Source organism: Oncorhynchus gorbuscha, linkage group LG18 (genome assembly GCF_021184085.1).
Source record: "Oncorhynchus gorbuscha isolate QuinsamMale2020 ecotype Even-year linkage group LG18, OgorEven_v1.0, whole genome shotgun sequence".
NCBI classification, from domain to species: Eukaryota; Metazoa; Chordata; class Actinopteri; order Salmoniformes; family Salmonidae; genus Oncorhynchus; species Oncorhynchus gorbuscha.
In genome coordinates, this window is record NC_060190.1 from 16,016,684 (window position 1) to 16,040,954 (window position 24,271).

The 24,271-nt window shown below is 44.1% G+C and overlaps 1 protein-coding gene across 1 annotated transcript; it reads left to right on the forward strand.

The window, feature by feature from the left end:
• Positions 1–1,988: 1,988 nt before the first annotated feature.
• LOC124003034 (centrosomal protein of 95 kDa-like) lies at positions 1,989–22,778 on the forward strand. The gene is given in 22 exon segments (XM_046311004.1): positions 1,989–2,303; positions 5,036–5,164; positions 5,455–5,562; positions 9,199–9,312; positions 10,618–10,735; positions 11,434–11,555; positions 13,173–13,329; positions 13,332–13,410; positions 17,382–17,448; positions 17,572–17,639; positions 17,831–18,000; positions 18,210–18,342; positions 19,064–19,181; positions 19,442–19,635; positions 19,760–19,849; positions 20,019–20,172; positions 20,470–20,648; positions 20,887–20,961; positions 21,113–21,265; positions 21,544–21,690; positions 21,864–21,935; positions 22,103–22,778. Coding segments are annotated over 22 exon segments (2,649 nt in total). The 5' UTR covers positions 1,989–2,278; the 3' UTR covers positions 22,280–22,778.
• The last annotated feature ends 1,493 nt before the right edge of the window (positions 22,779–24,271 follow it).

A 24,271-nucleotide genomic window follows, 5' to 3' on the forward strand; every position in this document is an offset into this window, starting at 1 on the left:
ACGGAGGCGCTCTGCACTGCTAAAGCTAACTCTCTCTCCTCTGCTCTCATCCTTCTAGACCTATCGGCTGCCTTCGATACTGTGAACCATCAGATCCTCCTCTCCACCCTCTCCGAGTTGGGCATCTCCGGCGCGGCCCACGCTTGGATTGCGTCCTACCTGACAGGTCGCTCCTACCAGGTGGCGTGGCGAGAATCTGTCTCCTCACCACGCGCTCTCACCACTGGTGTTCCCCAGGGCTCTGTTCTAGGCCCTCTCCTATTCTCGCTATACACCAAGTCACTTGGCTCTGTCATAACCTCACATGGTCTCTCCTATCATTGCTATGCAGACGACACACAACTAATCTTCTCCTTTCCCCCTTCTGATGACCAAGTGGCGAATCGCATCTCTGCATGTCTGGCAGACATATCAGTGTGGATGACGGATCACCATCTCAAGCTGAACCTCGGCAAGACGGAGCTGCTCTTCCTCCCGGGGAAGGACTGCCCGTTCCATGATCTCGCCATCACGGTTGACAACTCCATTGTGTCCTCCTCCCAGAGCGCTAAGAACCTTGGCGTGATCCTGGACAACACCCTGTCGTTCTCAACTAACATCAAGGCGGTGGCCCGTTCCTGTAGGTTCATGCTCTACAACATCCGCAGAGTACGACCCTGCCTCACACAGGAAGCGGCGCAGGTCCTAATCCAGGCACTTGTCATCTCCCGTCTGGATTACTGCAACTCGCTGTTGGCTGGGCTCCCTGCCTGTGCCATTAAACCCCTACAACTCATCCAGAACGCCGCAGCCCGTCTGGTGTTCAACCTTCCCAAGTTCTCTCACGTCACCCCGCTCCTCCGCTCTCTCCACTGGCTTCCAGTTGAAGCTCGCATCCGCTACAAGACCATGGTGCTTGCCTAAAATTAAAATATATATATATATATATATATATTTAATATATATTTATATATATTTATATATATATATATATTTAATTTTCATTGAAAGCATGTCTAAGAAGCGGTAGATCTGTTCTATGTGCCGATTTCTATGCTTCCTGTTAAGTTTCGTACACAAGCTGAAAACACAATATTTTTGGTTATGGGAAAATATATTTTACAGCAGTTTAGACCCTGGTCCTCGAGTACTCCCAACAGTAAACATATTTATTGTAACTCTGGACAAGCACACCTGATTCAACTTATTCAACTAATCCACAAGCCCTCAATGAGTTGAATTAGACGTGTTTGTCAAGGGCTACAACGAAACTTTACTGTTGGGGCACTCGAATACCAGGGTTGGGAAACACTGGTTTAGATGGTACAATGATTCTCTACACAACGACTGCTTATTGTGTCACAAAAACTGAAATAAGGCGAACTATGTTTGCAATCGGGAAATGGGGGAGTTTAAATTTAAATGTACCCTAGCAGGCAATTGTCGCATCTATTTTCTATGCGAACTTTGAGTGTAGAAGGTAAAGGAAACAAAGTGAATGACTTCTCAAACCCAGTCCTGGTCTGTTTCGCTAGCCATCCCGGAAGTCTCGCGACGTTGGGCCTCTGGGTTTACAAACTCTGGGAACTACTTTAAGACAGATACTCGGAAGAACACCCTGTCTACCATGTGATATTTTAATAACAAATATGGTTAATTTATTAAATGTCTGTCTGTGATATATTGTAAAATAACTGAAGAGTCAACTGGACTAACCAGAACAAAGAGAAAAGAGTACAAGGAACCATTTTTCCCGAACATTCATAAACTACTTCCGGAAACAAAGTGCCAGTTTACCATGGTCGTCACTAGTTACCACATCCACAAAGGCATAAATCCCGCCTGTTTCTACAATGCATTTTCTTAAAATGTGATTTTAAACCTAACCCTAACATTGACCACACTGCTAAGCTCATGTCCAACTCAAACCTCAAATTAAGACCAAAAAGCAAATTTTAGTTTCATAAATTTTTACAATATATACATTTGGACTTTGTGTCTAGGGTAACTAGTGAAACCCGTTTCCCACCCAATCAGAAAACACTTGCATTTTAAAATGTCGATTACTTTCTGCTTGGCAGCCGGCACCCTTTTAATTTCTGTTCTCATTATGAATGTTAATCAGTGAGTGACGAACCTCGAAATTTGGAAAACGTACTGCTACTAGCTAGCAATGCTAGTTCTTCTTTTCAGAGGTCAAGAGAGACAGTACTGTTGACAATTGCTTCACTTTCGTTGTTGCCAGCTCGGCTGACTACCACACAGCAAGCAAGCTGGCTAGCTTGCTAGTTAATGCCGAATGGGAACCCAAGAAGATGAGCGAGGTAAGCTAACGACTGTTAGTTAGTAAATTAATTAAGAAGAAATAGCACCGAACTTTGGTTACTGTGTTTGGTAGCTAGCGATACCAATCAGGATAATAACTACATAGTAGGCTATTTAAGGAGTTACTCAGTACTTTTCGTGAACCTAGCTATCTAGCTACTCTAACATACATAGCCAGTTTGCTAACTACAGTAGTGTTCTTTTCGTTAGTATTAATGTTAGCTGGCTTACCACACTGTAGTTGGTGTTGCTAACATATCTAACGTTAGCTAACATACTGTGCCTGCCTTCTGCCCGCGCATGTCCCCAAATTAGCCGCCAGTATGTCAACAATCATTTTGGGATGGTTGCCACCAACTGAGCAGTTTTGTTGTGCATTTTTGTCAACGTCTGTAAACAATCAAATCACATTTATTTATAAAGTCCTTTTTACATTAGCAGTTGTCACACAGTGCTTATACAGAAATCCAGCCTAAAACCCCAAACAGTAAGCATTGCAGATGTAGAAGCACGGTGGCAAGGAAAAAAACACCCTAGAAAGGCAGAAACCTAGAGAGGAACCAGGCTCAAAGGGGTGGCCAGTCTTCTTCTGGCTGTGCCGGGTGGAGATTATAAGAGTACATGGCCATTAAGGCCAGATCGTTCTACAAGATGTTCATAGATGACCAGCAGGGTCAAATAATAATCACAGGGGTTGTAGAGGATGCAACAGGTCAGCACCTCAGGAGTAAATGTAAGTTGGCTTTTCATAGCCAAGTATTCAGAGGTCGAGACACAAGGTGCGAGAGAAAGGGTAAAAAAAATAGCAGGTCTGGGACAAAGTAGCACGTCAAGTGAACAGATCAGGGATCCATAGCCACAGGCAGAACAGTTGAAACTGGAGCAGCAGCACGACCACGTGGACTGAGGACGGTGACAGCCAGGAGTCATTTGGCCATGTAGTTCTCAGGCAGTGTCCTAGGGCTCAGGTCATCTGTGAGGGGAGAGAGTGAGATGGGAGATTTACTTAACTTCACACAGAACACCAGATAAGATAGGAGAATTTCACCAGACAGGACAGACTGACCCTAGTCCCCCGGCACATAGATGATACCCCTGGACAGGGCCAACCAGGCAGGATATATATAATCCCACCTACTTTGCCAAAGCACAGCCCCCACACCACTAGAGGGATATCAACAGACCACTAACTTACTACCCTGAGCCAAGGTCGAGTATATCCCACGAAGATCTCCACGGCATAAGCCCGAGGGGGGCGCGAAACTGGACAGAAAGGTCACGTTAGTGACTCAACCCACTTAAGTTGAGTAAAGCCTCGCGTGACGTGACTCACCCCTCCTAGGGACGGCATGGAAGAGCACTAGTAAGCCAGTGACACAGCCCCAATAGTTTCAGAGGCAGAGAATCCCAGTGGAGAGACGGGAGCCGGCCAGGCATGGACAGCAAGGCGGTTCGTCACTCCAGTGCCTTGCCCTTTACCTTCACACCCCTGGGCCAGACTACACTCAATCATAGGGCCAACTGAAGAGATGAGTCTTCAGTAAAGACTTAAAGGTCGAGACAGTCTGCGTCTCTCACAATGATAGGCAGACCATTCCATACAAATTTAGCTCTACAGGAGAAAGCCCCTGCCTCCAGCTGTTTGCTTAGAAATTCTAGGGACAATAAGAAGGCCTGTGACTTTTGACCGTAGGCAGGAGCAGGTCCATGTAGCAAGTCCATGTAATGCTTTGTAGGCTAGCAGTAAAACCTTGAAATCAGCCCTAGCGTTAACAGGAAGCCAGTGTAGAGAGGCTAGAATTGGAGTAATATGATCACATGTTTTGTTTCTAGTCAAGATTCTAGCAGCTGTATTTAACTCTAACTGAAGTTTATTTGGTGCTTCATCCGGTTAGCCGAAGAGTAGAGAGTTACAGTAGTCTTAAACTGGAAGTGACAAAATATTATTGATATGTTCATCAAAAGAGAGATTGGTGTCCAGAGTAACGCAGAGGTCCTTCAGTTTTATTTGAGATGATGACTGTACAACCATCAAGATTAATTGTAAAATCAAACAGCAGATGTCTTGGGTCCTAGAACTAACATCTGTTTTTTCAGAGTTTAAAAGTAAAACATTTGATGCCATCCACTTCCTTATGTCTGAAACACAGACAGAGTATAGAATATACAGTATAATGAAAACAATGATGGTCCTAAAACAGAATCTTGAGGAACACCGAAACTTATATTGATTTGTCAGAGGACAAACCATTCACAGAGACAAACTGATATCTTTTCAACAGATAAGATCTAAACCAGACACAAACTTGTCCGTGTAGACCAATTGGGGTTTCCAATCTCTCTAAAATAATGTGGTGATTGATGGTGTCAAAAGCGGCACTAAGCCATTAAAAGGTAATTTACCACCTTCACAATGCAGTCTCAGTACTATGATGGGGTCTTCAACCAGACTGGAGCGTTTTGAAAACATTATCTGGCTTCGGGAAGGCAGCGAGTTTCTGCTGAACAGCTTTGTCAAAACACTTTGAGAGGAATGGGAGATTGGATATTGTCCGGTAGTTTTTACATTTTTCCGGGTCAAGGTTTGACTTTTTGAGGAGAGGCTTTATTTCTGCCACTTTTAGTTTTAACGTAGCCTAGTTCATAACTGCTCCAAGAAGTATGATCTACACTATTCACTTTATTCATAAATTCAAGGTCTGCATTTAGTTTGTAATGTCCCTTTTTACAGATTGGGTGGACGTGGCGAATGATATCCTTAGCAAGTGTCACATTAACCTAAGACTGAAGAAGGTGACGGACTGTAATGCCAATGTTTTTGCCGCCTTGTATGAGGCTATCTTGGGAGAGAAAGTCCCAGGTAAGTTTACACCAAACATGACACAATAAACATGCCCACCAAAAGAGCAATATGTATTTTTTGAGACCTATCAACTGTCCCATTTTAGTTCATGTTTAGATTGTTTTTTTAACGCATGCTGTTAAGGCCAACTGAGTGCTTTAGAGGAGAGTATTCTTATAATTTCAAGAATGCCACACAGTGCTACTTATGATCGTCAAACCTGCCAACACAAGGCTGTGTTTGTCAATGGGCTAGTAAGTGGCCAAAGTGCACAAGAGGCTGTGATTTGGAATCGCGTGTGTGTGTAGACTACATCGCCACCCCGGGCAGTCAGGAGGATGATGTCCACAACATCCAGTCTGTGATCGACTCCCTGGCTCTGGATTACCTTCAGATCAGCCTTTCACACATCACAGGTGAGCAGCTCTTGACTCACTATTCACTAGTTAATTAACTAGTAACTACTCCTTATTCCCTAAGTATTCACTTGCTATTCAGTCATTCATCATCTGATCAAGTCAAATGTTATTTGTCACATGCTTCGTAAACCGGTGTGGGCGAACAGTGAAATGCTTACTTCCAAACAATGCAGAGAGAAATAAAAATGAGGAATAAATACACAAGTAATGATAACTTGGCTATATACACAGGGTACAAGTACTGAGTCGTTGTGCAGGGATACGAGGTAATTGAGGTAGATGTGTACATATAGGTAGAGATAAAGTGACTAGGCAACAGGATAGATGCACTGCTGTTACTGTTTTATGTGATGAGTCAAAAGAGTTAGTGCAAAAAGGGTAAATGCAGATGGCTAAATAGTAACAAATAGCTAACTATTTAGCAGTATTATGTAGGGCTGGGCAGTATACTGTGTTTTGCGATATACTGGTATAGATGCACAGATCGGTTTGGGTTTTTACTTTACCTTCTATACCGGTATTTGAATGTTTGGTTTGTTAAATGTGGCACGCAGCGTGTAACGTCCATTTTTATAGTCTACTTTGCTACTTGAGTCATCTCTCTCCACTCTCTCTATGCCGCGTTCCACCCAGACCTAGCCACGCTCCCTGTCACTCAAGGAGCGCATTTGATGTTCGTCAAGCACGAGACACTTGGTTCAGTCTGCATGGTCAATGCAGCATGTGCAACACTGTTGATGACAACGATGCAGTTGGCACTTTGCTTCTTAATATAAACCTACTAGCATTCTGTAATTACACAATTTAACTGGTGTTTCTTACATATGAAAACAGCTAGTTTGTCTTTTCTTCTCAAGTTGTTCCGACATCTTGGTAGCTGCTGTTTGTTAGCGAATACATGTACTGAGTAAGAGCATGCCTGATTTGCTATACAACCTGATAATACCAGTGATTGTGTAGACGTAAATCAGCACTTTTGTGCAACAGTGTCTTAAAAATTAAAGAGGTAAACACAAAGCTAGAAAATGTTAGCTACATGAAGTAGCTAAGAGAACATTCAATTAGAGGTCGACCGATTAGGATGTTTCAACGCCGATACCGATTTATTGGAGGACCAAAAAACCCCGATATCGATTAATCGGCCAATTTTAAATAAATATAAAAAAAGCCATTTTATTTATATATATATGTATTTGTATTAATAACAATACTGAATGAACACTTATTTTAACTTAATATAATACATAAATAAAATCTATTTAGCCTCAAGTAGATGAAACATGTTCAATTTGGTTTAAATAATCAAAAACAAAGTGTTGGAGAAGAAAGTAAAAGTGCAATATGTGTTATGTAAGAAAGCTAACATGAGAACATATGAAAGCTGGTGGTTCCTTTTAACATGAGTCTTCAATATTCCCAGGTAAGAAGTTTTAGGTTGTAGTTATTATAGGAATTATAGGACTATTTCCCTCTATACCATTTGTATTTCATTAACCTTTGACTCTTAGATGTTCTTATAGGCACTTTAGTATTGCCAGTGTAACAGTATAGCTTCTGTCCCTCTCCTCGCTCCTCCCTGGGCTCGAACCAGCAACACAACGACAACAGCCACCCTTGAAGCAGCGTTACCCAAGCAGAGGAAGGGGAACAACTACTAGAAGACTCAGAGCGAGTGAAGTTTGAAACGCTATTAGCGTGCGCTAACTAGCCAGCCATTTCACTTCGGTTTCACCAGCCTCATCTCAGGAGTTAATAGGCTTGAAGTCATAAACAGCGCAATGCTTGACGCACAACGAAGGGCTGCTGGCAAAACACACGAAAGTGCTGTTTGAATGAATGTTTACGTGTCTGCTTCTGCCTACCACTGCTCAGTCAGATACTTAGATACTTGTATGCTCAGTCAGATTATATGCAACGCAGGACACGCTAGATAAACTAGTAATATCATCAACCATGTGTAGTTAACTAGTGATTATGATTGATTGATTTAAAAAAAAATAAGAGAAGTTTAATGCTAGCTAGCAACATACCTTGGCTTACTGCATTCGCGTAACAGGCAGTCTCCTCGCGGAGTGCAATGAGAGGCAGGTGGTTAGAGCATTGGACTAGTTAACTGTAAGGTTGCAAGTTTGAATCCCCCGAGCTGACAAGGTAAAAATCTGTGGTTCTGCCCCCAGAACAAGATAAAGGTGTAAAAAAAATTTGGCCAAATCGGAGTCCAAAAATACAGATTTCTGATTATGGAAACTTGAAATCAGACCAAATTAATCGGCCATTCCGATGTAGCCAAACATTATAGGGTCCCCTAGAAAACACCTATTAACACATTAGTTGTCACAATAACTCCTCCCTGGCATTTTCATTCGTTGTAATATCAAACAACATTGTATTGAAAGTGCCCACTATTATATTCCTCTTCTTTTTTTTTATACAACACACAGGTCTTTCCATCATTGTATGAGTATTTTTTTTTTAACCTATTTTTCTCCCCAATTTCGTGGTATCCAATTGTTTTTAGTAGCTACTATCTTGTCTCATCGCTACAACTCCTGTACGGGCTCGGAGAGTCTAAGTTTGAAAGTCATGCGTCCTCTGATTAACAACCCAACCAAGCCGCACTGCTTCTTAACACAGCGCACATCCAACTCGGAAGCCAGCCGCACCAATGTGTCGGAGGAAACACCGTGCACTTGGCAACCTTGGTTAGTGCACAGGAGTCGCTGGTGCGCGATGAGACAAGGATATCCCTACCGGCAAAGCCCTCATTAACCCGGACGACGCTAGGCCAATTGTGCGTGGACCCACGGACAGAGCCTGGGCGCGAACCCAGGGTCTCTGGTGGCATCTGCAGTTACAGCGCCCTTAACTACTGCGCCACCCGGGAGGCCTACACTATTATATTCCAACTATATAATTAGAATAGACTTTCTATTCCCATGATTCCAACAGCTAACCCAAGTGTTTTGCTCTAAATCGCAAGTCAAATTGCAACATTTGGTTAAAAATAAGGCCCAGATTGCTTGCCCATATCGTGCAGCCCTACGTGGCAGAGTGGAAATGATCTCAAATGCAGAAATTTATGAAAATTATCATTTTTGGGGGGTTGAAGTTGAATTGAACAGTATAAAACAATCAGAATGGAGAAAGACCCATTGAAATAACTTAGAATGTATGTGATGCCACCCTAGGGTCACACACTACTCATAAAGAAATGTAGAACTTTTATTAGAAAAAAAACATATCGTAAAAAATTTTTAATAGCGTGATATAATATTTTGGCCATATCGCCTAGCCCATGTCTTATAGCATGGGGGTAGAAGCTGTTCAGGGTCCTGTTGATTCCAGACTTGGTGCATCAGTACTGCTTGCCGTGCGGTATCAGAGAGAACCGATGATGAATGCTGAAAGAAAATCAAGTGATCTATTTAGCTACAACCAGAGTGTCCTGGCTAAATTGCTGTTTAGATTTCAAAGCACAGCCTTGTTCAGCGCAAACACAACCCTCTTTGTTTAGGATAATTCACCGTAAAAAGATGCAGACTCGTTGGTTCTATTAAAAGGACAACAATGTGGTGTTTATTATGGTTCCACTGATTCATCGCTTGTCCTAATGGGTTTTTCTCCCGGCTCTAGGCGAGAACATTGTACGAGGGGACAAGGAGTCCATCAAGAACCTGTTGGAGATCTTTGACGGGCTGCTTGAGTATCTCACCGAACAGATCAGTGAAGAGGAGTCGCAAAATGGAGGTAGACAAAAAAATCTTATTTTACTCCATTACCCTCTCAACTGTTATATTTAGGCTAACCTTTATTTAACCAGGAAGTCCTATTGAGGTCAGAAGACCTGCCTGGAAACATACCTAAACATACAGCTGTTCTTCCTGACCTGATATCACCCCTGTTCTTTCTGATCTCATATCACCCCTGTTCTTTCTGATCTCATTTCACCCCTGTTCTTTCTGATCTCATTTCACCCCTGTTCTTTCTGATCTCATTTCACCCCTGTTCTTTCTGATCTCATTTCACCCCTGTTCTTTCTGATCTCATTTCACCCCTGTTCTTTCTGATCTCATTTCACCCCTGTTCTTTCTGATCTCATTTCACCCCTGTTCTTTCTGATCTCATATCACACCATCTCCCTCAAACTTTATCTGTGTCACTGAGTGAGGCACAACCCTGTTTGGGTGAGATCACCCACACACATGAAGTGGACATAATGGCCTTTCTAAACCCGTTTTAGAGGCGGCTGGCTCTGGGATTACTGGGAAGCGGTTGGCAGCGCTCTGCATGTCTTTGTGTCCATCTATGGTGGAATGGTGGTCTGCTGGCCCTCTCTCCCATCGCAAAACACCAATTAGACTTTTAATGACCAGACTATCTGTCTGGACATTTAAATGTTCAGAAGGCTCTGGTGAAAATGACTGGTTTATCAAAATGGATAGGGTTGGTGACTTTGCCTGAGTCCAAAAGGAGCTGTGAAGTATTGGTTGATAATCCACCGATACAGATTTGTGTAATAATGTAATAAATCGACATTTGAACCATATTTCTTGGACAGTTCTTTTGAATATAATTTTATGCGAATACAGTGTGGGAAAATTACAAATTTAAATTTTCCCGGCATAAAACAGTATATCGGCAGATACATCGGTATCAGTAAGTTTTGATATTTCCAATTACTGGGATAGGCTATGCATGAGCCGCTACAGATAATGTTACTGTCACACTCGATGAACTCTGTCGATGCACTTTCACAATGACATGGCTAGAACAGTTGCTTGTTTCACTTCAGCTTTCGGAAATGGGGTTGGATCTATGTGTCTATGTGCTCCAATGTCTATGGATTGCTATGTTCCGAGTGCTTATTCTACTACTCTGACTGAGTCTGTTAATGTGACTTAAATATTTGTATAATTACGGACTGATTGGTGGTCTGAAAGTCTACTGGTAGCTTGTTTGTTTCGTCATTGCAACACAGCAGGATCCTGTCAACTTCACCACATTGCGCCACGCTGTAATCACCCTTCAACCCTCCCCCTTTCCTCCCTCCAGACAAGGAACCAAACGGTGTTCCTGTTGAGGATGCCCCCCTCCCTACAGGGACAGTGGTCCCCCAGACAGAGGAACAGGAGGCCCTAATGGAGAGAGCCTCCCAGTATTCTAGTGTGCAGTGAGTGTTTTCAAGATATTCTATGCTACAGGTTCTTTGTACATTTCCATGGTTTCAGATTCAGTTCCTTCTTCGAGCAGGGTTCCAATTCTGTTGATACAACCAATGACACTACATCACGAGACAATACATGTATATATGCCATTTAGCAGACACTTTTATCCAAAGCGACTTAGTCATGCATGCATACATTTTTCATATGGATGGTCCCGGGAATCGAACCCACTACCCTGGCATTGCAAATGCCATGCTCTAGCAACTGCACCAGACAGGACCACTTCAAATGCCATCATCGTGTAAGTCAAGTCGGTACATCCTATTGACACAACAGCCAGTCAGGGAGCACAACACAAATGTCAACCGTAACGGCGAATGCGAAGGTTGGACACGGAACACAAACATCTGTGACATCACTATGTCTACTCAGCCTGTTCCGTTGGCTGTCGCACAGAAAGGCTGGCTGGAAAGTCAACAAAGCTGAATGAGTCATTGTGGGTGAGGTAAACCTCTGTTCCTAAACCAGGAAACTCGATGCATTGTTTTGAATAAGTGCAGGTTGTACTTGTTCTAACTAACTGGTATCACACAAACCAGACACACTTCGATGCACTTCCATTGAACTGTTTGGGTGGTCTTTCCTTTGGTTTACTTTGATAGTGATACATCTGTAACTTTACGAGTTTTCTTTTATCTTCCAGCTCTGCCGTCCAGTCTAGCAGCAAACATTCCCTTCACTCTTGGAATGCAGAGGAGACGGGCTCGACCAATGAGCTTATCCTCCTGGGAGACTCCGCCCGCACGTTCACGGCCAAACAAGAAGGTAGGCGGGACCAAAAGCTTGTTCCTGGCCCATGACATAGAATGCTGAAAAGGGAAAAGCTTTCCTGTCTTTCTGTATTTACAGTTGGAATCAAATCCCATTTTATTTGCCACATGTTTCGTGCACAACCGTTGTAGAGTAACAGTGAAATGCTTACTGACGGGTCCTTTTCCAACAATGCAGAGTTAAAGATAGAAATAGTAACAGAAGGAATACATACCCAGTGAATAACAATAATGAGTAAAAAGAACATGGCTATATACAGGGAGTACCTGTACCGAGTTGATGTGTAGGGGTACGAGGTAATTACATTCACACAACATTCAGACGCCCTTATGCAGAGTGTTGGGGTGTCTGTAAAGTATGTGTGAGTGTGTGGGTAGAGTCCAGTGTGTGTGCATAGTCGGTGCAAGAGAGTTGGTGCAAAAATGGTCAATGCAGGAAGTCCTGGTAGATATTTGATTAGCTATTTTTTTTTGGGTTCTTCGTCCGACACCGCCTGGGATACAAGTCTTGGATGGCAGGGAGCTCGGCCCCAGTGATGTACTGGGTAGGACTCGCCACCCTCTGTAGCGCCTTGCGGTCTGGTGTCTTGCTGTTGGTGTAACAAGCGGTGACGCAGCCAGTCAAGCTGCTCTCAATGGTGCAGCTGTATAACTTTTTGAGGATCTGAGGGCCCGTGACAAATCTTTTCAGAGAGGTTGTTGGCCTTGCACCACACCGCCAGGTCTCTGACATCCTCCCTATAGATTTTGTACATTGGTGTTTCTATTGTGTTATTGACTGTATGTTTGTTTATGTGTAACTCTGTGTTGTTGTTGTCGCACTGCTTTGCATTATCTCGGCCAGGTCGCAGTTGTAAATGAGAACTTGTCTCAACTGGCCCACCTGGTTAAATAAAATAGGCTGCCTCGTTGTCGGTGATCAGTCCTACCACCGTTGTCGTCAGCAAACTTCATCCACCTTTCGCTTATCAAACAGCACATGATGCTGATGAGGTATCCAGTTTTTCCAGTCTTTTTTTGCTGTCTTTCCTATGGTATTCTTTATGGAGACTGTGCGGAATGTTATGTGGTCAGGGGGTTCGTTTTTCCTCAAGTGGAAGTAAAAAAAACAACGAGGATTATGTCACCGTTTCCTTTTTACAAGCCCCTGTCCTCTCATTATTTTCCACGAAGTCCTCATGAGTCCCTACGTTTGGTTTTAATGATAGTCTTCAACAACGGTTTAGTTAGTTAGAATATGAATGGCCCGTGTACTTGTCTTTGCTCCATTGTATGGATCTTGTGTATATTCGCAAGACAATGTCAGGGTTATTGGCAAGGCATCGATAGCTAGGAGTACAGAACTGTATCTGAGAAAAGCATTCAGAACTGTAGGCTACTTAAAGAACAGTGAACCAGTTGAGGCAAATCTGATTGTATAGAAACAAAAATAATATTTGACTTGAACCTTTGTTCAAACAGCCTGCATAACACTATTATAACATGACACGAATAGCCATAGCATCTGTTAACCATGGGAACTACAGTACTGAACAGTGTACACATACGCCTACAATACGTTGCCTACAAAATCTACACCTCTAACCGCTTCTATTTTACCCCTCCCTAACAGTGGAAGCCTCTTCCCATGCTCCAGGCCCCAGCACCACGTGTGCCCCGGGAACCCCAGGCACCCAGGCCACTCTACTGAGGGAGCCCCTGCGCTCGGCCATCCCCCTGCAACCCCCCCTACCAGACCACCCCCCACAGGCCCGACAGAGCTCCCCACTCGGGTAGCCAGTCTCCCCCCAGCCAACGGTCTCAGCAGCGGGGCTGCAGTGGCGCAGGAGGCACCCACTGGCACCTCAGAGGTATGTCCGTCTAGTCATATATATCCATGCCGAGTCTATTCAAATTACACTTTGTAATACACTATCAACTTTCCGAAGACACGTTTTAACCAGTATTTCAAAGCTCTCAGAAAACGACTGTGTTCTGAAACACATTCTGAAGTGACCTCAGCCAATTACAGTTTATAGAACTGTAGCTTCCTTCCTCCTCTGACAAAGAATGAGCTGTTGCTGACTCATGCCGACTCATCCAAAATGGCCACGAGACTCATCACAGGAGTCACTTTTCCAATATGTTCCTCCTCTCTGTTTATGGGCGGCAACACCTGGGAATCACGTCACATCCCACCTGCATGCCTCTGACAAGTCCAGACACGCTAGCAGGGGCAAATACTTTCCACTTGTTATTCCATTACCAACTGGTACTCGCTATGTCTGAAGAATAGCCAATACTATGACTGAGAAATTGGACATCAGTAGATCTAGAGTTGGAGAGAGCTGACTGAGAAACAGTTCTACATTCCCATGTCATTTACAATATGACCCAAGGCCATATGTCCCCACCCAGCACAAGTTTCCACCCTAGAAGTAATGCAATGTTTCCACCTTATAGTCTCTCCACTGGGAAGAAATACTGCATCATGGAACAGACCAGTGATGCAACTGAAGGTATAGGCCCAGTCAGTTAGTCAGGAGATATATATATATATATATGCATGCATACAGTGGGGCAAAAAAGTATTTAGTCAGCCACCAATTGTGCAAGTTCTCCCACCTAAAAAGATGAGAGGCCTGTAATTTTCATCATAGGTGCACTTCAACTATGACAGACAAAATTAGATTAAAAAAAAAAGTATTTATTTGCAAATTATGGTGGAAAATAAGTATTTGGTCACCTACAAACAAGCAAGATTTCTGGCTCTCAGACCTGTAACCTTTAAGATGCTCCTCTGTCCTCCACTTGTTACCTGTATTAATGGCACCTGTTTGAACTTGTTATCAGTATAAAAGACACCTGTCCACAACCTCAAACAGTCACACTCCAAACTCCACTATGGCCAAGACCAAAGAACTGTCAAAGGACACCAGAAACAAAATTGTAGACCTGCACCAGGCTGGGAAGACTGAATCTGCAATAGGTAAGCAGCTTGGTTTGAAGAAATCAACTGTGGGAGCAATTATTAGGAAATGGAAGACATACAAGACCACGCCGCCAGGGACTCAAATCCTGCAGTGCCAGACGTGTCCCCCTGCTTAAGCCCATCCATGTCCAGGCCCATCTGAAGTTTGCTAGAGAGCATTTGGATGATCCAGAAGAAGATTGGGAGAATGTCATATGGTCAGATGAAACCAAAATATAACTTTTTGGTAAAAACTCAACTCGTCTTGTTTGGAAGACAAAGATGCTGAGTTGCATCCAAAGAACACCATACCTACTGTGAAGCATGGGGGTGGAAACATCATGCTTTGGGGCTGTTTTTCTGCAAAGGGACCAGGACGACTGATCGGTGTAAAGGAAAGAATGAATGGGGCCATGTATCGTGAGATTTTGAGTGAAAACCTTCCATCAGCAAGGGCATTGAAGATGAAACGTGGCTGGGTCTTTCAGCATGACAATGATCCCAAACACACTGCCCGGGCAACGAAGGAGTGGCTTCGTAAGAAGCATTTGAAGGTCCTGGAGTGGCCTAGCCAGTCTCCAGATCTCAACCCCATAGAAAATCTTTGGAGGGAGTTGAAAGTCCGTGTTGCCCAGCAACAGCCCCAAAACATCTGCTCTAGAGGAGATCTGCATGGAGGAATGGGTCAAAATACCAGCAACAGTTTGTGAAAACCTTGTAAAGACTTACAGAAAACGTTTGATCTCTGTCATTGCCAACAAAGGGTATATAACAAAGTATTGATAAACTTTTGTTATTGACCAAATACTTATTTTCCACCATAATTTGCAAATAAATTCATTAAAAATCCTACAATGTGATTTTCTGGATTTTTTTTCTTTCTCATTTTGTCTGTTATAGTTGAAGTGTACCTATGATGAAAATTACAGGCCTCTCATCTTTTTAAGTGGGAGAACTTGCACAATTGGTGGCTGACTAAATACTTTTTTGATCCACTGTATGTATGTATGTGTGTATATGTATATGTATGTGTGTGTATATGTATATATATATATATATATATATATATATATATATATATATATATATATATATATAAAAAAGAAACGTCCTCTCACTGTCAACTGCTTTTATTTTCAGAAAACTTAACTATTGTGTGAATATTGGTATGAACATAAGATTCAAGAACTGAGACATAAACTGAACAAGTTCCACAGACATGTGACTAAGAGAAATGGAATAATGTGTCCCTGAACAAAGGGGGGTCAAAATCAAAGGTAACAGTCAGTATCTGGTATGGCCACCAGCTGCATTAAGTACTGCAGTGCATCTCCTCCTCATGGACCGCACCGGATTTGCCAGTTATTGCTGTAAGATACCCCACTCTTCCACCAAGGCACCTGCAAGTTCCCGGACATTTCTGGGGAGAATGGCCTTAGCCCTCACCTTCCTATCCAACCGGTCCCAGATGTGCTCAATGGGATTGAGATCCGGGCTCTTCGCTGGCCATGGCAGAACACTGACATTCCTGTGTTGCAGGAAATCACTCATAGAACGAGCAGTATGGCTGGTGGCATTGTCATGTTAGGATGAGCCTGCAGGAAGGGTACCACATGAGGGGGGAGGATGTCTTCCCTGTAACGCACAGCGTTGAGATTGCCTGCAATGACAACAAGCTCAGTCCGATGATGCTGTGACACACCGCCCCAGACCATGACGGACCCTCCACCTCCAAATCAATCCCGCTCCAGAGTTCAGGCCTTGGTGTAACGCTCATTCCTTCGACGATAAACGTTAAAGACAAAACCGCGACTTGTCAGTGAAGAGCACTTTTTACATTACATTTACATTTAAGTCATTTAGCCAGGCCTGTCTGGTCCAGCAATGGTGGGTTTGTGCCCATAGGGTTTGTGCCTCCTTGCAGCATGCTTAAGGCACGTTCACGCAGATGAGCAGGGACCCTGGGCATCTTTCTTTTGGTGCTTTTCAGAGTCAGTAGAAATGTCTCTTTTAGTGTCCTAAGTTTTCAGAACTGTGACCTTAATTGCCTACCATCTGTAAGCTGTTAGTGTCTTAACGACCATTCCACAGGTGCGTGTTTATTAATTGTTTATGGTTAATTGAACAAGCATGGGAAACAGTGTTTAAACCCTTTACAATGAAGATCTATTTGGATTTTTACAAATGAACTTTGAATGACCGGGTCCTGCAAAAGGGACGTTTTGCTGTGTGTGTGTGTGTGTGTGTGTGTGTGTGTGTGTGTGTGTGTGTGTGTGTGTATATATACATTTACATTTAAGTCATTTAGCAGACGCTCTTATCCAGAGCGACTTATATCCCATGATCTCACATACCATTATGGGCGATGGTAAGGAGCTGTGGTGTAGATGATTTTATTTCAAGTATTTACCTAAATTGACCTGCACACACTACTGCTATTCTTTCTGTGTCTCGTTCTAATTCACTGCAATAAGGCAGTGTACTACAACTACTGTATTCACTTAGCATTGTTTTACAGTTTAGTCAGTTAGCAGACTTACAGGGTCAATTAGGGTAAAGTGTATTTCTCAAAGGCACATTGACAGATTGGGGATTCGAACCAGCGACCTTAAACGCTAGACTACCCGTGACACTGGTATTTCAATGCTTTGTACTGGTAGCGGTAGTTCACGTCATGCATCTCTTGTGTGATATGTCGTTAGCATCCGCTAGCTAGCCACTGAGACTCCTCTTGCTGGGTTCTCTTTTATCACAGTGTGATTTGAGTGTGAATTCTTCCCCCTCCCCCACTGAGTGGAAATGCATCCACCCCTTTGTCTCTGTCCCCTTTTCTCTGACTAATGAATGACCATCTCTCTCTCCCTCTCTCAGTCCCCAAGGCCAGTGGCTGACACAGTTACCAATGGAGTGCGCTCGCCAGCCCACAACCACTCACCTGGTTAGTACACAGAATGGACTGCTCTGAATAGCACGGCTGTAGCCATTGAATTGAAGTATTTTTGCACCTCAAACCATGTATCAATTTGATTGATTGATCTTACTCCATGCTTTTCATTTGTAGTCGAGAGTGAGAAGTCTGTGTCCAGTCAAACCAAGGTCAGGCTTGAGGAGGCCAAGGAGCAGCCAGAGGTAAGGCATAACAAACCACTCGCACTCTACACTGTTGTAATTACAATGCCTCAAATTAGGACTAATTCAATAATTCAAGTCTACCTCATGCCTAATTCCAATCTAATTATTTGCTAATGCATGTCCAATTTACAGCTAATTCATGACTAGAGAGATTTGTGAAATATTCAACAATTTAATCTTCTCTATAGCCTACCAGTGTGGGGCCCAGGAGGGTTCTATTCCGGACACAGCCAGACATTCATTTCCTCACCCTGCAGGATGAGCTGGAGGACAGGGCACCACTGGACAATGAGGAAGAGGACGAAGAGACCTACACGCAGCAGGACAGCCGGGCTCACAGGGGGCGGACAGGGATCGGGTAAGAACAACACAATGGGAGGTGGTTAGAATAGCATTGTAGATGCATAGCGAGAAAATCAATGTACATGAACATAAGTTAGTTACACACAGATGTCCTACACACTGCCACTCAATCTAACATTCACCTCCCTGCCTTGCCCTTTTTGTCTCTGCTTTCCCTTTGTTTCTACCTTTTGTCCCCCTTTCCCCCTCCCTCTCTCCTGCCAGTAGTAGCAGGGTACTAGAGGAGGAGGATTGTGAGGAGCCTCTCTCCTGGCGTAGACAGAGAAACAGGAAGGCAGAACAGGAGCTGCACCACATGTCTGAGAAGCTGTCCCGACGACTAGAGGAGCTGGACCTGGTGAGTGGTACACGTGTGTGTGTGTGTGTGTGTGTGTGTGTGTGTGTGTGTGTGTGTGTGTGTGTGTGTGAGTGACGTGCTTGTCATTATGTGGATCAGGTAAGTTATATTTACATTGCTGGGATGCGTTCGGAGCAGTCTAACCGCGTGTCGGATGCCTTACAATCCCATTCACCAGGAGAACTGTCCCACCCTTGGCATGCGCCACAGCTGACCATTAATTGCACCGGTAAATTGTGTGGGGGGGGGGGACTAAGGTGTCGGACCTTAGGCTCTGATCAGGCCCTACACCCAAACAAGGGCACTGCGTTCATCCACCTCTGGCCTGCTCGCCTCCCTACCACTGAGGAAGTACAGCTCCCGCTCAGCCCAGTCAAAACTGTTCGCTGCTCTGGCCCCCCAATGGTGGAACAAACTCCCTCACGACGCCAGGACAGCGGAGTCAATCACCACCTTCCGGAGACACCTGAAACCCCACCTCTTTAAGGAATACCTAGGATAGGATAAGTAATCCCTCTCACCCCCCTTTAAGATTTAGATGCACTATTGTAAAGTGACTGTTCCACTCGATGTCATAAGGTGAATGCACCAATTTGTAAGTCGCTCTGGATAAGAGCGTCTGCTAAATGACTTAAATGTAATGTAAATGTAAATGGGATTGTGTCACCCCCGGCATCTCAGCAATGTACATCTAGATTTAATGTGTGTTTCCACTCGTCAGATGTTAAAGAGAGCGCTAGGAGAGAGCGGAGAGCCCGACGAGGTCAAAGAGGAGGACAAACTGTCCCACCACAGTGACAGTGTCATGGAGTGTCGCAGGCCCCCAAGGAGGCCAACAGGTACATCCTCCACCTCTTCAATCACATCAGGGCCCGTGTACATACATCATCTCAGATCTAGGATCAGTTTAGCCTTTTATCTCATAAGGAATACGATTTGTATGAGCAGATCCTAGATCAGCACTTCTACTCTGAGATGCACCACACTTCTCCAACAAAAGCACAGTTGACTCGCCTGAATGTAGAAAAATAATAAGTCATTATTGACCAACTCTATGATTAAAAATTTCCTCGGCTTTAACCTTTAACCCTTCTCCCAGGTACTCCACGAGCCCCCACAGCCCCCTGTACCCGCTCCCTGTCCCCCTCCCCTCCCCGGGCCCGTCGCTCTCTCTCAGGTCAGCTAGAGGGCGCCATGAGAGAGGCGGTGCGCGGAGAGGTCACACAGAGACACGCCGCCCGTACGGGCCGACGGGAACTCCACCATCTTCCGTCCCAACACAAACACAGCCAGGTCAGAGGGAATTGCCATATCACATTAACCATTGCCATATACAGTATAAAGATGAAATATTGTCACCTTTTAAGAGACAAGTTGAACTGTCTAACAAAATTGGTGTGTACACATCTCTCTCTAGCTGGAAAAAGCCTATGAGGAGGAGCTGAAAGTGTACGAGGACAGAGAACGGGCTGCAATGGCCAAGGAACGAACCAGAGCACAGGAGGCGGTGAGAGAGAGAGAGTGATGTGTAAACAGTATCAGACCTACTAATTTTAGCCCTGGGGAGGTGTGTGCATTAGACACCATGTGACTGTGTATACAGTAGCCCTCTGTCAGAAAGACTGTGTCCCCATATTATCTACAGCAGATGTTCTATGTGTGGTTCTGCCCTGTAGGAGAGGGAATACAGAGAGGCCATACTGAGAGATGTTCCCCGAACCCCCAAACCGTCCCAAGTGTACACCACAGCAGCCCAACACCGCTCCCCCAGGACCAGACAACCAACTCCGGGCCGCAGACGACAGGACAAAACCAGGAGAGCCCCACCAAGTAAGACCCCCAAGCTGGAGTCTCTGCCAGTGAGATGGAGACGGTATCAACTCAATCTAGTCTAAGTACTGTACAAAGTGGCTTCCTCTCCTTCATTTGCCCCGAACTAAAAATGCAGCATTGGCCTCTGAAACTAATATGGAGGATGTCTACCTGGCTATCTATTCAATCCTTTCACAACTACATAAGCCTTGGGAGAAAGAGCTTGATCTGGATTTGCGCATTAGTCTAAGTGCACGGTATGGATTTGGCCCTCTATATGAACCGTTTGTGCTTCTCTCTCTTTCCATTTTCCAGTGAAGGTGAAGGACAACGACCTGCTCCCCCTGCTCCTGGAGGAGTTCCCCCACCTGCACCTCTCGCCCCACGCCCTGGGCAGGATGTGGCAGCAGCAGCTGGGCCAGGTGGACCGCCTCAACGCCTCCCTCTCCCTGGACAACCAGAGGCAGGGGCCACGCACTAAACTCACCAGCCAGGTGGGGGCGCTATAACACTATTCACCATATAAACCACAGGGAGAGCTGGGAGGTTTGAGCTTAGCTTGGCTTGCCAGATGGATCTCTGCAAGTCTCCTACCTTTCTGTAATGTTAACACAGATGTCTAAGTGCGGAGCCTGTGATTGGGCGCAGACCCCATAATGAGACCAGGGTCCACCCGTGCAACTTTTCCACATCGATCTCCTCCCGTTAACTCGTCATGTTCTCTCTCCCCAGGTGGAGGAGGTACAGAGGAGACACAACCTGCTGGTGGAGATCATCCGTAAAGAGCAAGAACACAACAGACGCCTGGTGAGCCAGTCAAAACATGCACGAGGTTCAGTATGTAGGCTAGACACACACACACACACATTACCAGTCTTATTTCACAAACACACACAGCAAGCAATAATACAAACAGCCCCTCTAACTGTACAGCCGTCTCGCTCCTCTCCCCCTCCAGAGGGATTTTAAGGAGCGTATCCAGCAACAGAAGTCGACTCAGAACCGTCTGAAGGAGCAGAGGCAGCAGATCGCCCGGGCCAAGAAGTACCACAGTGACTACCACGTTCAGCTCCGCGCGCGCATGATGAGGGCCCGCACGAAAGAGGAGAGGGTCAGTTAGTGACGCCATGCTACGCCTCAATACCCGACACGGTTTAGATGCTCCTACAATTTCATGTTTCAACGCTTCAAACAGTACTTTCCATTCCATTCTCCATCCATGTATTTTGTAAAGGGAAGATGACACAATTGTCATCTATTAAGCTCTATTGTAAAATAGTCAAAAGTAAACAGGTCATGAACACCATTACTATACAAACACATGTAACGATATGGTGGTTTGTTTAGTGGTTATTAAAGGGTTGTGTAACTGTGTGTGTTGTGTTCCAGATGTTTAAGCAGGTGTTTGAGGAGGGCTTGGAGGTGCAGAAGGCTCGTCTCCGAGAGCAGAGGGCCTACGCCAAGGAGCAGCGCCAGGAGCACCAGAACAAACACAGAGACCAGATCCAATCTATGGAGAACTATTACAAGGACCAGGTAGGACCAACACATGACCCTCTTTCATATTAACACACACACGTACCTTACAGATGTGGTTGGAGAGTAAGACCAAGAAACGGCCTCCTGATCTTCTCTGTTCCTACATCTGCACTGATGTGAAAGAACGGGACAGCTGAAAGCTAATTCCACGCTGTTCTGCACTCTTTCAGTTTTCATTGTTGGCTGAAACTCTCGCTATAGAGCGACAGGATATCCAAGTACGGAAGAAGGCCCAAGAAAAGGTAAATGCAGGCTAATGTACACACAATTTACTACATATGCCTGTACTTTGTCTGTACATTTTGGGGAGATTTGAGATACTTGACAAGTGAACTTATTCAGGTTTCAGCATGTGACTACTACATCCTACGGTATTGGGGTCAGGATATTAAAGTGTTTCTCTCTGCAGGCCCTTCAGAAGATGAAGCGAGAGCTGCGCTCCAAGATGGAGAGGGAGATAGGTGAGCTGCAGAAGATTATCGTCCAGGACGACGACGACGACTACTTCCACGGCCTGGAGGTCCAAAGGTTACGGGGTCGCGTGCAGATGGCTTCCTTCCAGTACAACACCAGCTGTCAGCACTGACCCCGCTAATGAGCTAGCAATCTATAGCTACCTACCGCTAGCTTTCCTTCGGCTGCTAAAAACAAACTTTAAAGTCTCTAAAACCCACGGATCTGAGTCCTACTCCTCGATTGTTTTAAATACTTGATTATTTAAGAATGTTAAAAAAAAAAGACTCCCTCACTGTGTATTTTGTGTGCTGTCGTTTTGATTTTGTCATTTAGTAAATTGTCTTTCACAGCCAAACGGGACCATTGTGAAAATTGGATGCAACACTAATTATGAATGTCATGCCAGGACAAGATTTTTTCCCCTCTTCCTTTTAACGGTATGCAGGATTTGTCTCTTGTAGCGTTTTTAACAGCGTTGATGAATGATTTATTTAATTGTACTGTAAATGACCTATTAATTTGTCTGGTTTTTAGGTTAACTTGTTCCGCTTTTTTAACACCAGAGAGCGCTGAAAGTTCCCTTTGCCAGTAAACTACCATACTAATAAACAAATCAGACCTGTTAAAAAGGCCGATTCTATGCACTTCGTAGTAGTTGGGATTCAGATGTACCTTATGGAGGGTTTTGGGCGTGCTTCCATTGCACACACTGAATACATTTGAATTAAACCCCAGAAAACACACCCATGGGTTGGCCTACCAATTTGATCAGGGAGTTTTTGTTCAATTTGATTTTCTAATTTCTCAAACAATCCCTTTTAAGGTGTATCAGCGCAAGCCTTGAATGGAGAATTGTTCAGAATATAGAAAGATGGCCATGAACACCTATGCGTCTTTGTTCAGTACCCATTATTTATTTCATGGAAAAATAGCCTTAGGGCACAAAAGGTGGTTTGATTCATTCTGAATGTTGGAAGTCTAATGCCTAAATAATACATATACCCTAATTGCCTGCACTGATCATGAAACTGTGTGATGGCAAGTGCAAAGTAACAGTTTGAGCTCCATAATGATTAAGCCTATAAGTCCCGATTGATTTTTACTACAATTTGCATTTGTTAAATCAAATGTAATGGAATGATACGAACACGAAACTGGCTGTTAAATATATTGCCCTACCGATTGTGGCTTTGAATATGTAACATATGCTATAGCCTACAAAATAAATTGAAGGTAACAGGAAAAGTCGGGCCCATATGATTAAAACATTCTAGGGAGCACAAAGGTTACATTTGACGCAACTTTCCTTGTCATCCAGTTTGGTTTGCGTATAAATCCCTACAATAAAGATTCTGCATTTCATACTTTGCTGTAGGAAAGGGGCATAAATAGCCCTGCCTGTCATGTCAGTTAACTGCCATGACTAGATTCACATTAATCGCCAAGTAAAATAGATCTATAACTCATTTATCCTATATTTACAATCCCCTTATCCAAACAGATTACTCATTGACCTAGCTTGTATCCATAGGTCTTATCAGTTGATTGTCATATCAGCAAAATAAGTAGGTTTTTCCACTTGAAACCGGCAGGTTCTCTTGACATTATTCATGGTTGTGTATGTGGTGGAATCAAGTCCAGGTCAGAATATGGAGTGTCTGTAGACATAAGCAGCCACACCTCCATTTAAAAAAAAAAAAGCCTACCTTGCTGTCACTGGCATTTCCCCCATGCTTAAGTTCAAGATTAGAAAAGTGCATTAAAATAGGAATAAAGTTTATTTTACCCACGCTAAACTCAAGTCTAAATTTCACTTGTCAAGGCCACGCTGATCGGTCCCTGGTACAGTGCACCGGTCTGAACTGACAGGGCCCAGTTTCCCAAGAGCATGTGAAGGCTAAGTTCATGATGCTTTTGGGAAATGAGCCCTGGTGAAAGCCATCTTAAAGACCTTCCACTCCATTGTTTTCACCTATCATGTATTTTCAAATCATGGGAGATGAGAATGATTTTGAAATTGAGAGCCTACATGGTAAATAACTGACCCTCAAATTGTGTGCAACTTTTCTTACCAATTCCCATTTTATGAGACCTAGGAAAAAAAAAAAAAAAACATACTTCA